The sequence below is a fragment of the Indicator indicator genome, chromosome 17, assembly GCF_027791375.1.
Source record: "Indicator indicator isolate 239-I01 chromosome 17, UM_Iind_1.1, whole genome shotgun sequence".
In the NCBI taxonomy this organism is placed as follows: Eukaryota; Metazoa; Chordata; class Aves; order Piciformes; family Indicatoridae; genus Indicator; species Indicator indicator.
The window spans coordinates 8,325,306-8,342,974 of NC_072026.1; the positions used below are offsets into that span (position 1 = coordinate 8,325,306).

At 41.1% G+C, this 17,669-nt stretch overlaps 1 protein-coding gene across 1 annotated transcript in view; it reads left to right on the top strand.

Annotated features, from left to right (window-relative positions):
• The first annotated feature begins 1,162 nt into the window (after nt 1–1,162).
• Nucleotides 1,163–17,669, top strand: part of AFF2 (ALF transcription elongation factor 2) — a 331,562-nt gene continuing 315,055 nt past the window's right edge. Inside the window, exons 1-3 of the mRNA XM_054388853.1 lie at nt 1,163–1,269; nt 2,001–2,519; nt 2,619–2,855. Coding sequence (XP_054244828.1) covers nt 1,163–1,269; nt 2,001–2,519; nt 2,619–2,855 — 863 coding nt within the window. The remainder of the gene's footprint in view (nt 1,270–2,000; nt 2,520–2,618; nt 2,856–17,669) is intronic.

The following is a 17,669-nucleotide window of genomic DNA, read 5'->3' on the forward strand; positions in this document are numbered from 1 at the left end:
TTTGAGGAGCTTCAGGCCCAAACATAACTTCAGAGGAGAGGGATCGTTGCTACTATTGCCCTTGATGGGAACAGCGGGTTTGCTGTTGAACGAAGGAAGTCCTGTCCCTTATCATTGCTCGAATAGGCTCTGAATGCCTTTTGGGGAATGATTTTGTGCAGCTCTTGCTAGTTTCTGAAGAATTGAAAAGGGCTTACTTTAAAAAAGTGAAGGCACTATGGAAAGTGGTTTTGGCTTTTGCTGGGTAGGAGTAACTGGAGTTGCAGACCCTTTTGGTGCAGGGAGGCCAGATGGCAGCCACCAGACCCCTTTCTGAAAGCAGAAGGAGAGCAGAGCTGCCACCTCCTGCAAGTTCCAGTGCAGAATACTTTTAGTAAGTCATTAAGCTGAGTTTAATATTTTAAGATCAAGATACCCAAAACAGGTGAGTTATGGAATGTGATTAGGTAACAAAGGAGGCTTTTAGTTTTATCAATAGTAATATTTAAAAACAAAACCAAAATCAAAACCCTTCTGTTTCTTAAAAAGAGTTCTAACAAGACTGTACCTCTTATGTTGGTGCAAAGTATTGGCCACAAATCAGGATGTTGAATGGGACTTTTAAAACCAAGAAGATCACAAAAATAAAAAATAGGAGAGAGGAACCTAACTCATGATATTTTAAAGCTCGTGGCCCAGAGCAGCAGAAACAGAGATTGCTAGAAAGGAAATGCTGCATGCACCTGTCTGCCTGCAGCAGGGAGAGCAGTAGTGCTTTGGGTTTGCTGGGTGCGAGTGCAGGCTGTCAGTCACACAGCCTTGCCTGAGGTCCTTCCCTTTTGGAGGCCCACAAGACACGATACAAACACGAATCTTGTGGTGAAACCCAAGCTCAGATGAAGTCTGTCACGTTTGACTTCCCCTGCTAACAGTTCCACAGCTTTTCCTCTGTGATATTTTTAACCAATAGCACTTGTAAAAGAATTGAGCCCTTCGTAGGAGGGCAAAAATTGTGAATTACATTGGCTGCTCTACCACTGATCTAACTTGAAAGCTTGGATTTGTCTCTTAGTTCTCAGGAAGTTCACGACCATGGTTCTGTTACAGGGTTCTTTGCACCTGATCTCTATGGTGGCAGAGCTGGCCGTTTTGACTGGCTGTGTGAGCCTCCTGGGGCTGGGGCATGGGTGTAGAGATCAGGGTTGTTTCAAACTTTGCCAATGCTATGTCCCTAAGACTTGCTGACATGGAGGGAAGTACTCAGTGTGACTGGTCCTATGGAAAATGTGGGTAAAAAAGGAACTTAGATGTGTTCTTGCAATACCAACCTACCTACTTGTTCACTCAGTATGTGTATTTGGAATGTTTATATTTATAAGGTGGATCTGGAAAATCCTAAGATACCAGCTACTGCTCAGGAGGCAGCTGAATACAAAAGCCTGCAGGCTTTTCAACCTGGGTAGAAAACAATTTGATTTAGGGGATGGAGCACACAGTGAACCCCTTTCCCCTCATGTCATGTGGGGAGAAGCCTGGAACTCGTGCCCGGCTTTCCCTGGGGTCAGTGGGGAGGTCTCTGGAGCAGTGCCTGAGGATGCCTGAAGCCTGCAGGTGAGCTGTGCCACTTGCCAGTCCTCATGAATCAGGTAGGCAGGGCTGCCAGCCCAGTCGGTGAGCAGACGCTGCCCACCTAAGGCAAAACCCCCGGAGTGCTCGGGAGGACTTTTCTTTTTCAGTCGTTCCCCTTGCCCAGGGGGCTTGGGTTGTCCTCTGCCCCCTTTCCCTGCATCGTAATCTCCCAGTAAGGCTGGCCGGGAGCGTTGTCCGTGCCACGTCTATGTCACCGCTCGTGTCACACGGAGTCAGGTTTGCCCACTCGCAGAGTTGGCTTTGGCAATTAAATGAAAAGGGCACCTAGAACGTTGGGGCGGAGGGGGTGGGGGGTGAGGGTGTTGAGGTTTTTTTTGTTTGTTTGTTTGTTTTCCTCTCCCTGCCCACACTTCTTTCTTCCCCGCTCCGAGCCCAGCCAGGACACGCTCCGATTATCCCGAGGCGCGAAGCCGAGCTGCTCCTCGTCAGCCCGCGCAGCTTCTCCCTTTCTGCAGAACTTCCCCGCGCACCCCGGGAGGCGACGCTCCGCCAGATCCCGGCGGTGCTGCCGCGGCAGCTCCATGCCGCGGCTTCGGGCCGCCCCGGCTCCTCCCCTCGCGGTGTGCGAGTGTGTGTGTGTGTGCGTGCGCCGGGGCCGCCGCCGCCGCCGTGCCTGCCTCTCCCAGCCAGGCAGCCAGCCGCGCCGCGCTGCTGGCGGCGGCCGGAGCGGGCGGCGGCGGCGGCGCTCGGCGAGCCCCGGGCGGCTCCGCGCGGCCCCGCGGCGGCCGCCGCTGCCCATGCCGGCCGGGCTGCCCTAGCCGCGCCGGCTCTGCTCAGCTCTGCTCGGCTCGCAGCGGGGCGGGGAGGGGGCATCACTTCTCTGAGTCTCCCCACCAGATCGTTATGGACCTATTCGACTTTTTCAGGGACTGGGACTTAGAGCAGCAGTGGTAGGTTTTCTGGGGTGTTTTTTTGGGCGTTTTTTAATTTTGTTTGTTTGTTTTGGGTTTGTTTATTTTCCCCTTGTCTTTCCACCCTTCTCCTAACAGCTGCCTCCTTCTTCTCCTCCCTGCTCGCTTCCCCGGTGCCTTAGCCTTTGTTGACGGGCGAAGAGCCCGGTACCCGCCGGGGAGTGGGTCCGTGCTGCACTCTCAGGGAACCGCGCTGGGGCAGCCGCCGGCCGGCTCCCTCCACGCTCCGCAGCTGCGCAGCGCTCCGCAACCGCGTCGCGGGCTCCGGCTGGTGGGGGGCAACTCGCGATCCGCCGGCGGCGGGGGACGAAGTTGGCCCGAGGGGGAGGAGAAGCATGGGAAGTGCTGAGATGTGCCGGGGTGCCGGCTGAAATAGCAACAGCAGTCCCCCTCCCTGAGCCGGGAAGCAGTGCGGAGAGGCGACGTTTTCCCTGGGATCGCGGCTCTGCTCATGTTGTGTTCACTGCTGTCAGTGGCAATATTCCTTTCACCGAGAGAAACGCAACTGTAGTTTTGCAGTGTGGCACAGTTCAGCTGGAGCCCCGCTTAGCGTGGGGGCTTCTCTTGCTGTTTTTGCTGATTTTCTGTTCTGGGTGAAGCGTTGCTGAAGTTAGTTTTGGAAGTGGGAAGATCAGTGCCCATGATATTATAACAGGTCTCTCCCCCCCCTTCTTTTTTTCTTTTCATCTCTGCCTCTTCATTTATATGTTTATATATGTAAGAGTGGAATTTTAGGTTTATATTTCTCTATAAGTAGGTGCATACCTTTGAAAGGTCGGTGCGTCTGCTTAAGTGTGAACTTGTTCCAAAGTGAATGTTAAGGAATTTTAGATAGGTGACAAGTTGCTGGGAAAGTTAGAATTTGGGTAGGTATTTAGTCACTTCTCCACCAGTTTAATGAGATTATGCTTATTCTTTGACTGGCTTTATCGGTTCTTTCTTTACTTTTCTATTCAGGAAATACAGTTATAATTCTTTGACTGTGCACGATGAAATTCAGTGGTTGGTTACTGCTTTGTTAAATGCTTTTAGACTGGACTGCAGTTGGCCAAGAAAGAAAGAGACTAAAGTACTGTATTTTGTGATCCTAATCTCTAAATGTCACACAGATTGTATGTTTGCATGTGTGTTTGGACCTGATGTTTTGCAGAGGGTTTACTTTGGTTTGTGGATAATATAAAGATAACTCTTGGGAAAAGATAATATATTTAGTAAATAACTATCATTTTGCTAGACACAGCCTAACAGTTACAGTTGCAAATCCAAGATAATCAGAACCAAATAGCTGCCACGTTCTATTTCACATCACTTTGTAGTAAATCCTTGGAACCATAAATTAGACTATATCAATATTAATCTGTAAGCGGGCGTTTTGGATCATGCGTGTCTTTTATCAGCTCTGCATAAACCATCGTATTACATCTTTTAATAACCATGCTGTTGTTATTTAAAGTAATAATCACAATAAAATTAGCTCTCAATTAAATATTATGCTTTTACCACACTATCTGTACTCTGCTACACTAATTTATTTTGCAGACAACTGATAACCACCATATTACTACTCAAATAATATTTGCATACAATTTGCCTAATTTATAGTATGGGTAATGTTGTTAATTTAATAGATGTTACAACTCAATATATGGGTGTAGTTCAAATACTATGCACATTATAGGTATTGAGTTCTAATGTTTGCTTAATAACTTACTTTCATTTGACTATGATTTTATGTGGTTTTAGAGATGTACATCAGAAACAAGGGAACTGCTGTGCCTCTGTTTTTCCATAAAATATGAACATATTGCCATTTCTAGAAATTCCATTTGCTTGCTTTTGTACAGTGAAATTCATTAGTTTTTGTGCCTTTTAGGCTCTATGAGGAAAGAACATTTTTACTTCGACTGTTCCAAAGTGTTTGATAGCTACACAAACTCTATGTGGCGGAGGCATTCACACACAATTACTTATTGCAGAGATCATCTTGGATTTAGCTTTTAATAATCCAATTACTATATGCAAGTGCACATGTATATAATATGTAGGTACAAAATCTACATGTGTGCACAATTATTGCATGCATTTTCTTGTACTTACATGGATTTCTGACAAGTGGTTGTGTTGCCTAAGGAGAGTTGAATGTAGCTCATCCATAAATATTATATGATAAATACTATATTATAAATATTATATTATAAATATTATAATAAAGCATGTGTTCATGTGTGTAGTATGTTATACATACAACATCTTGACACACTCAGAAGCAGGCATGCTCACCCATCAAGATTTATTAATCTTTGTCTATGTATCCACTATGGTTACTTCATAATATTTATGAATAAGTATATATAACATGATGTGTGAATTGCTGCTTCTTATTTTGAAACTGCCCTCTTTTCTGTTTGTAAGCTGGCCTTGGGTAAAACATGTTTAACAAGCATCTATAATAAGGCAATTAGAGACCCTCTTCTGCATTCCTTGCAAACCCAAAACTTCTGCTAATCTGTGCTGCAATCTCCAAGAAGGCAAGCTCAGGCCTACAGCCTGTGTGGGTGTTTGTATGTATTATCTGTATGCAAAATACAACAGAAACATAGTTAGCCTGAGAAATAGACATTAAAAAAACACAGCTTGAGGAGAGATTTTTGTAGTGTGTTTTCTTTCTCTTTTTTTTTTTTTTTTAATCTCATGAAAAGGTGCAAAGGTAACACTTTCTGTGCAATGCCATTATATCAGAAAATCATTCTCCAAAAAGTTTTGGGCTGATGGTAAAAATACAGTTAATTCTTTCACATACACACACCCCCCTACTGCAATGGAAGTATGTCTGTGTCACTTCTTGAAACATACTTTGTCAAGAACTGTCAAGGGTTACAGTGTGTGGTGCTGCTACATGTGTTCTTAAATTCTCACCTGGCATTCTAGATGACTAGTGGGAGTTTTGTCTTGCTACAAACTGCAGAATCAGCCCTTTAGTTTTCCATATCAGGAAAGATCACAGTAATGTAAGAACAAGGTGTTTCATGGAACCTTCAAGAATGTGATTGGGAGGGTAGCTGTGGATTGGTGTGGGGTTTTGGTGATGGTTTTGGCCTTTTTTGGTGTGTTGACACTTAGGTAAAATGTGTAAAATAAGGCCATAGATATCCCAGTGGAATTTTTGCCAGACATGAAAAGAAAAAAAAAAAGACAACACTCAACCTGCCCCCCCAAAGCCCCCCAAAATTATGGCAGAGGTGAAAGGGCCAAAGCTAAAGTCTGCCTGGATGAGTAAGAAATGTTTACCTGGGCTTGCATTCAGTATGAGCCATTCTATGAGGGAGAAGGGAGGGGAGATGGATATAATGAAAAGCTTGAATGCCTGTGTGCACCAAGGGGACCACTTGCTGTTAAAAATCAAATTTCATCTTTTAAATCACTTTCCACGCTTGTCTGTGGTAACCAAGTAAATGAAATCTTGAGGTGTCCTGGGACCGTGTGGCTAGGTTTGAACCTGCTTATGGAGTAAGGTGGTGCCATTAATCACCAGCTGGGAAACAACAAAACCCCAACCCCCAGAATGTATAGCTCCTCATGAACACAAACAAAGGCAGAGAGACCTGTGGTTTATGTTATATCAGTTATTGTTGGTATAAATAGTCTTTTAAGTTCTCTAGTCTTTTAAAGAAGTGGAAGCTGAGAAAATACTTAGTTGGAAAATGCACATTGAGGCATATGAAATAAAACCCGGGAAAAACAAAATCAAATCAGCAGGTAAGAGGTTTGTAGTTATGTGGATGTGATGGGAAAGACTGCAGAGAAACAAGCCTCTTGAGGTTGTTTTTTTTTTTTTTTTGGGTTTTTTTTTTTGATGGTTTTATTTTTCATATTATGTATCACAAGTAGCCTAATTACAGCAAAACCAGCAAACTGCCAGTTACACAGGAAGAGGCTTAAACTCACTAAACTGTTACATAAATAGAAAGTTCAAAGGTCTGTTTGTGGCTGACAAAGCTGAGAACAGGCCATCTGTGGGCCAGGTTCCTCTCCTGTATGAATGCAAAAACATACTGTGTGCCACAGCAGTGTGTGCTTTCAACATAGTCCTCAACCTGGAGGGGGTGATCCTGCTCTCCATACAAAGATGAACTGTTTCAGTTTCAACCTTGGGTATTTCCCCCCCTTCACCCACCTTTCCTCTTCCTTCTTCTGTCTTTGCCTTGTGCCTCTGCAGAAGACCTTCTCAGTTACTGTTCTTTCACCAGCCTCTGTAATAGCTCAGTAAATGAAAAGTCTTCTGAACGTGGAAGCAGTCTTGTGTTTCTGATGGGAATGTGTGAAATAGAGTAGATAGGTTCTCTGGGAGTCAGATTTTTTTTTTAAATTATTTTTCCTTTATTTTTGGGGGGGGGGGGTGGCTGCTGATGGCAAGAGCATAAGTATAGCAAAAAGACATATTTCTAAAGTATTTCTGTAATGTTTCCCCCCCCCTTCCCTTTCTTCACTTTAAGAAATATTACAGTTGAATTGCAGTTACTTTTTGGATTTGTGTTACAGACATCCTCAAGTAATTATTTGAAAATGTTTTATTTTGAATTTACTCTTAAAGTGTAAAGGGATGAATTGTGTGGCTGCTGGTGGGTGGGTGAAGGGGATTAGATGCTGTCAAAACAAGCAGCTGAGGAAGGCCAAAAATAGTCTTGGGCCAAAACCTGTACTTGAAGCACATCCTGATTTAGTAATTCTTCCCTGGTTGATACTGAACTGCACAGAGTGTAAGTCTTAAAAGAATTTGGCTGTTTGCACACGTTAAGCTTACATCTATCCTATGAGGCAAAATTACTATCAGTTTAACAGCATTTGAATTGTTTTCCTAATGATTCATTCAAGAATTTAATGACTTTTAAAATACACAAATTGGGATGAAGAGTAGATACTTCAGATACTGTTCAACTATTCTGAAGCCAGGCAGAACTTCAGAGCATTTAAGCACTTTGGATGTGAATGCCAATTGTATTGTTTGGGATTTTCTTTTTGAGTAAAGCATGATGTTGTGATGCAGGACCTTCAGTAAAGCAGAATTATTCCTTTTGTCTGTGTTACAGCACTGTCACTACAACCTGGAATTTAACTAAATAATTTAAGGGGGAAATAGGACATTCTGTGAAGTATTAAGTTTAATAAATATAGTAGATAATCACTCAAAAAAAAAAAAATGGATGCTACTGGCCTGTGGGAGCTTCTTTAGGACTGTGACAGCATGCTTCAGAATTGTGGAAGGCATGCTGTGGTGTGTTTTATATTATGTTTTTGAGTCAACCAAAATCCCCATCATGCAAGATGATGGTGATGGAATTTGCTCCAAGACTTTGCAAACACATTTGGCCCTTCATGTAGCAGGGCTACTCAGATTTTAAGTTAAGTTTTACTGAACTGTGTTCTTGATCACTCCAGAAAGATCAACATGTTTTACTGATGACTAAACCCTAGTTCTCCATGTATTTAGTAGTGGAAACTGATGTTATTTTTTACTGTGTAGTACACATTCATTCACCTGAAATCTATGAGCAGCATTGCATGCTTGCACAAATAATTGGGCAGCCAGAAAGAGTGCAAAATATTAAATATTATGTTAAAAAAATGTTAAGGAATGGTGCAAAATGTTTGCACTTCAACCATGAAGTATGTGGAATAGACATCTAAACAGATAGACCCCATCCTGGTCTTTCCCTGGTGCCTTTAGTTTGAGGTAATGAAATTTCTGTGTGTAGAGGACTCGACGGATTGGGCTCCTGGATAGTTGTTAAATGGATATAATCAATAAATACCATTGAGTACCCATGTTGTCCTCCAGCTTAGACCTGAGCCAGTAGGCAGTGACATCAACAGAGATGCTCCCAGTAGACTTCTGAGGGTACTGCATTTGACCCTCTTTTTGGCCAAAAGGCAGACTCCATGAAACATGGAGCAACTCTTTAATGACCAGGACCAGCAAGGTGCTTTGCACACACCTAATGCTATGCATATGGAAAAACTCCACAGAGCCCAATTCTGAACCTAATGCAAATTTACTGCCTTTCTTTTGTGAAGAAAGAAAAGAAATATGGAGAGGAAAGCTTGAATCTGTTCTCTTGGTTGCAGTTAATGGAATGTATTTTATAAAGCCATCGAATATCTATTAGCACTGAAAACTGAACCTGTGCTGCAAGTCTGGGTTTTGCAATGTTACAAATTCTTTCTTAAGCATTGAAAAAGAAGATAGTAAATCCAGTAATATGTCACGTTAGTATAGCCTTCCAGACCACTCATAATATAATATAGTCAGGAAGTCACAACAGTGACTTGAAAAGACAGCTCTTTCATCCTTTTATTGTTACTGAGTGTTCTACAATGATGCTTTGTAATCAGAATATTTGCTTAAACTGTTCTAATAGCTTTGGTCAGAGGTCAGAAGGTACATTAGTCCTGACTAATGGACCACTGTAGAGATAAAAAATGAAAGATGGCAACGTGCACATCAGTAGCTTTTAAGCTCCGTTTTGAATAACTTCTAATGATACAGTTTGGCTGTTTGACCAGAAAGTCTCAGAAAAGGCATTCGTGAGTGAAGATTGATAGTGAAGGTTTTGAGCAATGAACTGGGGGATTTCTTTTCAAAAGCTCTGTACTTGAGTCCAATCTCACAGGAACTTGGAAAAAAGAATTGCATGTTGCTTCTTATTTTCAACAAGACTGCTGTTGAGTGCGGGTTGGGCTCAAAAGCTGAAGAAAATAATATGGAACTAGAGAGCTGAGTAAAGGGAATAAACCCAAGCTTCCTGTAGTTAACTTCTCAGCTGTTAAAAACTGTTTTATCATGAAAAGACTGTTTTTAAACTTGCACATAGCAGATCCACACCATAAATTATTGCAACTTTTAAACAAAGGTCTAGTCAATAATCTGTTCTTCTGTAGAACTTTATCCCACATTTTAATGACATTTTATGAATGTGTTCAAACCAGGCCACCGAGAGAAGAAAACTCTCACTTGCAATTTTTTCTTGTGTGATCTCAGCTGTTAATCTGTGTATTTTTAGTGAAGATTATCCATGAGTCTTTATTCCGGGTGATTCGAGATGCTGAGGTTTAAAGAGAGTAGGAGATGGTGCCACAACTGGAAGCTGATTTTCAGTGTAGTTGACACAGAGAATGGGGGAATGCCATTTACTACATGCAGCATGTGAGTCTTGTTTAGTGAGGAGCTGTAGTCAGCAGTTCAGATTCCTGACTCACATGCTGCATGGTACTACCAGTTATACTAAGACATGAATAGCCCACTCATAATTACATGTTTTTGTAGGACTGGGGTATTAACTACCATCAAAGAAGAAAATGAAGTAGAGCACCAAGTTAAAAATCACTCAGTTGCTCCTTTGACAAGTACTATGATAGCTATTTTTGTATTGCTGTGGGTGTACATGGTGTTGTGGGATAAGTAAATTCTGTAACTCCACATTGCTTTCAGTGCCTGGGGCTCAAACCTGCAGACATCTTACTACTGAGACTTGTGCTTTTTCCCTGTGGCACTTTGTGTGGTGCTTAGTGGTGGACTTGGCAGTGCTAGGTTGGTGATTGGACTCGATCTTAGGCCTTTTTCCAACCAAAAGGGTTCTGTGATTCTGTGGACTATTGTTAAGATTGAACTGAAGTTGAAACTTTCTTCTTGGTCATTCAAGTGTAGACCCTTATGATAATGATGGTATCTTGCAAAATGATAAACAGTGGAAAGTAAGGTTGGGTAAAAATGGAGCAGCACTTGGTGGCTTGCAATCTGCACTGAGAAGGTGGATTCACAATGGAACGTTTTTCAGTTAAAATATTTTTAGATCCGAGGGTAACAATCCATTATGTAGATCTACTTTTTTTTTTTTTTTTTTTTTTTTATTCCTTTACTGTATCACTGGTTTAAGTCAATATTTCACTTGTGAGAAAAAAAAAGCAAACAACTATCAGTTGAGAAAGCAAATGCAAAACTTTAAATATAAAATCAGGAGGTATAAAATGTCATTAGGATTGCCAAGTCTCATTTACTTCAGTGTTATGTCATCAAGGAAGCTAAGATTCTGCAGTAATACAGTGTTTAGATGACTGTTTCTATGTTGCTGTCAGTAATAATGTTTATATCTGAGAAGGTTTTATTCAAGAGTATGTACCTGTTGATTATTGACCTCTTTGTCTGCATCGAAGCTAGTGTGAGGCATTATTTCAATGGGCTTAGTTTCAGAAGGTTGCACACATGTTTATGTCTCTATCCTCAACTCTCAGGTGAGACGCCCATGGCTTGGGGTAGCCAATTCATGTATAAAAACTTTGGGCTGCTCTTTTGAATGTGGGGGTGATTTATTCTTCCAGTTTCTTTTCTGTAGAACAATGGAATGACATTCTTCCTGGTATTTCCTATGAAGAATAATGATGAGGAATTATCTTCTCTGTCTACAAGTGTTTAAAAACTCATTAGTTAGGGTCCCTGAAAGAATTCCAATACAAGTCAGTGGGTGTGGTGAAGCTGATTGTAATGGGAAGCGGACTGGGCCCCGGGGCTGGTGGTCAGCAGGGAAGCAGAGCTGTAAAGAATACTGTGCATATGCTATAGTAAGCGTTTTCATGAATCTTCTCTGTGGGAGAGGACAATGGCTTTGGAGCTCATATTTACTCAAAAAGCAGTCCTTTGACTTTTGTGGCTTTATGCTTCGTTGCATGTTGGGAAGCCCATTTGTCTTCACTGATCTTTTGCAGAGGGCTAGGTGAAGGGATTGAGGCATTGGCCAGTAGCTGAGGAGGGCAGCAGTTGCTTGGAGAAGGACCTAAGTCGCTTTGGTTTTTTTGGTAATATTTGGCAAAGCTGTTGTTTGCTAAATCAAGGTGAATATATATTTAGGAAGAGAACATGGATTCTTCTACTGGCTTTGCCAGTAGCTGCTGTTGGAAAGTCACTTTGTGTCTGTCAAAGGGTAATGATATTTACATTTTTGATAATCTACCTTATTTTTATTCAGGTGGAAATCATGAGAGAGAAGGGCCAGATGTGTAGTTACCTTTATCTGGTGTTTCTGTTCATTTTTTCTTCTTCCTGGGTGTCAGCTGGGAACTGGTTTTGACATTTTCTCTATTCTGAATGTTGTTCTAGCTGTATCATCCTTCACTAGCTTGCTTGTACTGTGTTACCTACAAGAGCAAATGGTGTTGATGTTGTCCATAGCATAGCTTATGCACTCAGGTCCTGTGTTGGATGCAACTGTTGTGCTTCTGATATCAGAACACATATTTAGAAAAGTGAGATGATGTTTCTAGCCATAGACGTTTCAAACAATGTTGATTTATGTCTCTGCTTTACCTCTTTTTGTAAAGTGAGAAGAATAACATCTCAGAATTCTGCTGCTAGACTGAGGCATTTTGTAGAGCAGTCATTGTCATTACCCCTTCTTATATAAGGGGGAATGGAAAGAGAGGAGCCAAGTGACTTGGAGAAGAACCCGGTGTTGGTCAGGACTGCTGTCAGCTGAGTTCCAGTTCACTGCTTGCCCACTCTGATGGGTATATTTTCCTGTTCCACAGGGCTGTGATGAGGTTAAGTCCCTTAATGTTTATGAATGTTTATGGTGATAGAGCAAGACGGGAACCTAGGCAGATATATTAGTAGGGAAAAGGCAAGAACATAAAGAGAAATGGTAGGATTTGGGCAGAGCGTATCTACCAGAAGAAATAATCAAAGCAGAGAAGCTCTTCTGAAGGGCAGAATTAGTTTACAGTGTACATATTTGATATCATTTACCCTGCTTTCAGCTGGACAGTGAAGGCCACGGGCCTTCAGAGACAGAACGATCTTGTTACTCCAGAAGACTTGTCATTTCCCGGGTCTTATAGCAAAGCTTTGTATATGCAGCTGTAGCTTAAGTAAATGTCATGTCTTGGATGCTTCACTGAATAGTACATCCACACTTTTTCACAAGCATTGTTGCTCTTTGAGCCAGCTGCCTTTGTTTCTAGCATACCGCTGCTTTGTCGGTTAACCCTGGCCATGAGTTTTCTTCACATATGTTATTAGACTGAACATATTTTCTATTTATACCACTTGGGGATACAAATTACTGTGTTGCATTTAGCAAGCAGTAGGAAGATTACGTCTTTGTGATGTACAAAAAAAACCCAACACCCCAACATACAAAAAAAAAAAAAAGAACCCAACAAAAAAGAGGCAAATATTTATTCAAAGATCTTTTCTTTCAATGTTCAAGGGAAAACAGGCAGAAAACCCAACTGATAGTCTTTATTTTTAATGTCCTAGAGATGCAGGAGGTATTTGTGCATGAGTGTTTTAATATATTATGTTGGTGGAATTTGGTTCTGAAATTAACAGTGGGCTTTGAAGAAGGGGATGAATTTTGTTGGAATCCTGTGTATCATTTTAAGGCAATTAGGGAGATTAATAGCATGCATACTTTGAAGTATTGTCTTTGTGGCTTTGATAGTTGTCTGTGGGCCAGTAAAGTTGCATCAGAAGGCTAAGCTGAAGGCCACTGCAGCCAGTTGAAGTTTTTTCTTGGTTTACTAAACTCTAAAACATATTTGGCTAGAGCTTCCTTTGCTCACTCCATTTCTGAAGAAGATGACCTCTAGCTACTCTGTGGTAGAATTCCAGAAACATGCTATGTATTGCAATATTTTTGTTAGTGCTCAGTCTTTCCTTCTTTAAGAGCCCTTGCCCAAACTGGCAGTTCTTTAATGTGCACGTGGATAGATCATATGTAAGGAAATGTAATTAAAGAGGATTGTATTATTTGTGTAGCAAAAAGTGGTTGTATGCTCATTCGGAATCATACAGCCTCATCAGCAGGACATTGAACGTGTTTGGATTGTAGACCATGACTAGGTGTTACCCTCATCAGGATAATAAATAATACACTTTGCTGTCACATCACTCTGCCTGGTTCATTCCCCATTACCCAAGACAAGCTGTTGTGTGAGAATTTTGCCTGGTTGTAGACTGCTCATGAATCTTGCAGTACATGACATGCAGACATCCAGCAAACATGACTAGAAACTGCATAAAATACACAGGCATAACACAGAAGTCATGTGTTTGAAAGCACATTATTGCTTCACGAATAACCTGGTATCTAGAAAGCTTTTTTCCCTCCTATATATCCATAACCAAGTGTATTCTGCTAGCTGCATTTCAACCAGATCCAGGGTTATTTTAGATTTTGTCATGATTCTCAGTTGTGTAAACTCACACAATCTGCCTACAAATTCGACTTCAATCATAAAAGGTCTCATCAAAAAATTGAGGCAGACTAGAATGTTTGATTAAGATTTAATACCTTTCTAAGTAATTACAAGGCAGTGTCAATGTGTGCTTTAATATCCGTGGAAAGAAAAGGAACCTAAATGATACAATTCCGTTCTACCAGGTCTTTTGTAAACAATTAATGGTTGGGTGGATGGTTGAAGAAAGGGTGAGAGAACTGATAAACCTATTCCAAAGGGCTTGAAAAGTTGAAGTGATTTCTAAATGCAGATTAGTAGCAAATGATGACAACCAAGGCAGCATTACCTCAGTTGATTAATTTATAAGGATACTGGTCAATGATTTTAACCAACAGCTATGCATAGTGGAATCCTAATGGGATCTGTCTGTTAAGATTACATAAAGTAGAGCATTTGATTTATTTCATAGCTTTCCAATGCTCCACTTTAACTTCATACAAATAATGCATTAGTCACACTGGATAAAATGGTGTATTGAATAAAGTTGTGATTTTGTCTGCTTCTTATAATCTGATTTTTATAAAGGATTAAATCTGTTTTAGTAGTTTATTCATATCATAAAAGAGATTGTCAGCTGAATGAAATCTTTACATCCGCCACTTTCTATCTCATTAGAAAAGACAGTAACATAAAGTTCCTCATTTCCTCCCAGTCTGTTTTATCCCCTGGTGTGTCTGAGTGTGTAGATCTTCTGTACATGTTTGTATATTATAATGTCAGTGTGCTTTGGAAGTTGTGGTTAAGACCCAGTGTGGAGGGAGAGTAATAGGGGGGAGGCGGGAGTGGGGGTTATAAATGTTCTGGCAAGGAAAATAACCAGCCAGAAAAAAATATGGGATGCAGCAAGAAGGGACTGTCAAAAATCTGAAAATGATGGCTTTTAGCAGCATGGCCACATGTGTGTGCATTGCCAGATCCTGCAAAAAAGGTATTTAAGTAGATGCAGTACTTCACTGTGAGTGTGCTGCCTACGTCAGCAGATGCAAGTGCGTACTTAATGATAAGTGCATGTTGACTTATGGCTGATTTAAGAGGACGTGAAGGTTGGGCATTCCTCTGAACTTAAATGTGAATTGTTGGTTGTGATCAAACTGCACAACTGTCATTCATCTGTCTCGATTCCAGTAGTTTTTAAAAACATTCTTCTGATTCAAATGCATTAGTATTGTTCTTGTTTGGTTGTTTTTTTTTTTTGTTTTTTTTTTTTTTTTTTCCCCTAGGTAAATATTTAATACAATAATATAAAATCAGGCATTTTTATCCCTTATTGCTGAGATGTTAGCTATCATTTGTGTATTTTATTCTTTTTTTTTCTTGTGTATGTCATTAGCAGGATGCTGCTGTTATAACTGGCACTTGTTTTCATGTAGACCTTTAAAGTCAGAACAGCAAGTGATCTTTTCATAAATGTTTTATTATTTGTATTTGAGGTTCTTGCCTTTTCACATTAATCCCATTAAGTGTTTAGGGCCAGACACGGTCTTCTGAACATGAGGTTCTCTTGGTTTCTGATGTTGAGCAGAGAGCTTGTATCCAGGTCTTTTAGTTTTCTTTTCAGTCAGAAAAGCATGTTCTGTGGATCTCGCTTCTCCCTTCTGAGAACTTGCTAAGGATGAAACTTCTTCATTCACATTTTCATATGTTGATACATTGTGCAGTTTTACTGGCTCTGGCTTTTCAATCTTGGCTCCTTTTCCCACATACTTCAAATCAGTAGGAGTATTTTGATATAAAATGTGAAGTCAGCCTCTTCTGTAGAGCAGGGAGCTGCTTGCAAGCTTTGGTTGCAAATACAGTGGGAGCAGCTGTAGTGCCTGGGTGGCAGGGAGGCTTGTGCTCGGCTCTGTCTTTGCAGAGGGCCTTGGGTTGCCCAAGTGTTAATATAGGATTATGCCCATTTGACTCCCAGTGCAGGACTGGGGCTTGTAGCAGACTCCAGCAAACTTCTTAAATAAGACTTTAAGAATTGCATGTCGTTCATCAGCCCACTTTGAGGAGAAGTTGTAACAGGACGTAGCTCTTTGCTCCACGCTGGCCATTTCTCCGCAGCAGTGATGCCTTTGCTGACTGAGCTGTACAGTCCCAGTGCAGTCAGTTTTTGCTTAAATTGTGTTCGTTACTGAAATTGAAGTAACAAACCCTTGTCACAAAAGTGGTTTTGGTTGTGAATACTTTCCTGTGATCCAGAATGCTCCTCAAAAGAGCAGTAGTGCTTGCTGAGGTAGAGATAGACTCTGTGTTGTAGTTTTGGTGGCCAAATCCAGGAAATATGCATGGATTTGTTTACAGAGTCTAAGTTAGTTTCCATTTGGCATTACTAAATGAACAGTGCCCTCTTTCTCAGTTACATTTAAGTATCCTCTGTGGCAAGTTTACTTACACACGTGAAGCAGCTCTGCTATCTCTGACCTTGCTTTAAAAGTGGGTAGTCATAAGAAGCAAACACAGCTCCATTGTGTGCTTGTGTGGCTCCAGCAGCACTGGAAGAGGTGGGCATTGTAGGTGTCTGGAGAGCCAAGGGAGCCTTCCCCAGCCACCCTCCTTCCAAGCAAACTTGGCCTGTTGGAGTGGTCATCCTGGAGTGCACGTGGCTCAAGCACACATCTGTCACTGCTGTCAGAGAATGTTCAAACCAGGCACCTTCTGTATGCACTACTCTTTGATAGAAGTATATTAGCTTTCTCGTATATGTAATATATGTACTAATTTCAGGGTAGAAAGCACGTGCTGGTTCCATAGCAGTCTAGTTGTTCTTCAACAACATGAGCTGGTGCTGGATCTGCAATTTTGTAAGATGTTGAGGAACCTGCCAGCATTCAGTTAAGAAGTTATGCTGTGAGATGGTTAAGGCAATAAGACACAGCATAAGTATTTAAATATGAAAGAGCATAGCCACACTGTTTATTTTCTATAAGGAGTATAGACTGTATCTCTCAATGCACAGACAACAGCCTTTTATGGGGGATTTTTGTTGTATTTATTTGGCAGCTGTTTGTCTTAATAGGAGTACTTCAATAGTATTTATTGTATTTTGTGCTGGTAGGGGGGAGGGCCAAAGCAGAATCTGAACAGTATTACTTGCTTTACTCGTGAACAATAAGAAAATATTGCTGTATTAATTACTGTTGTGCTTTATTGGCAAAAATAAAGAGATCCTATAATATGAAATTGCTAATATAAGAAAGGCTTTGATTTTCTCATTAGCACAGGATATTTTGCATCTGTTCTGGTTCATGAGTGCATTGTCGGCACTTAAATAATAATAATGACTCAGTAATGAATAAGAATAACAACAAAGAGGCATGTGAGTATGCAGGCAGTCAGGCACCCTCCGGTGTTTATCAGTAGGTTGGTTTGGGAGGTCTTGCAAAATGAGCTGTTCCCATATGCCCATTCAGATTTTCTTAGATCATTGCACAGCCTGGAGCTTCATTTTGCTACTGACATGGCTGGGTTATGTACAAGCACTTTTTTTCATTGTTTGTCAGGAATACAGTGTTAAAATTCTCATTTGAAATGGAAAATCATGTTTCTTCCTCTTAGAAATATTGAAGGCTCTGGGTTTAGTATGCTCTGGTTTTCCCCCCACCCCCTTTTTTTTTGTTTCGTTTTTGGTGCATGTGTGAATGGAGTCTTCAGCATCTCATGGTTTTGAATTCATGAAAATCTCCAAGCTCTGGATTGTTCTGCAAGTCTTTCAAATACGTACTTCAAAAACTAGCCTGGAAATAGGCCTTCACTACACTTCAACTCAGTTTGTATTGAATTGTCCTTGTTTCTGTAGTTGCTATTAAAAAAACAGATAACACTGAACTGATGTTAGCAGTCTGTCTTAAACAC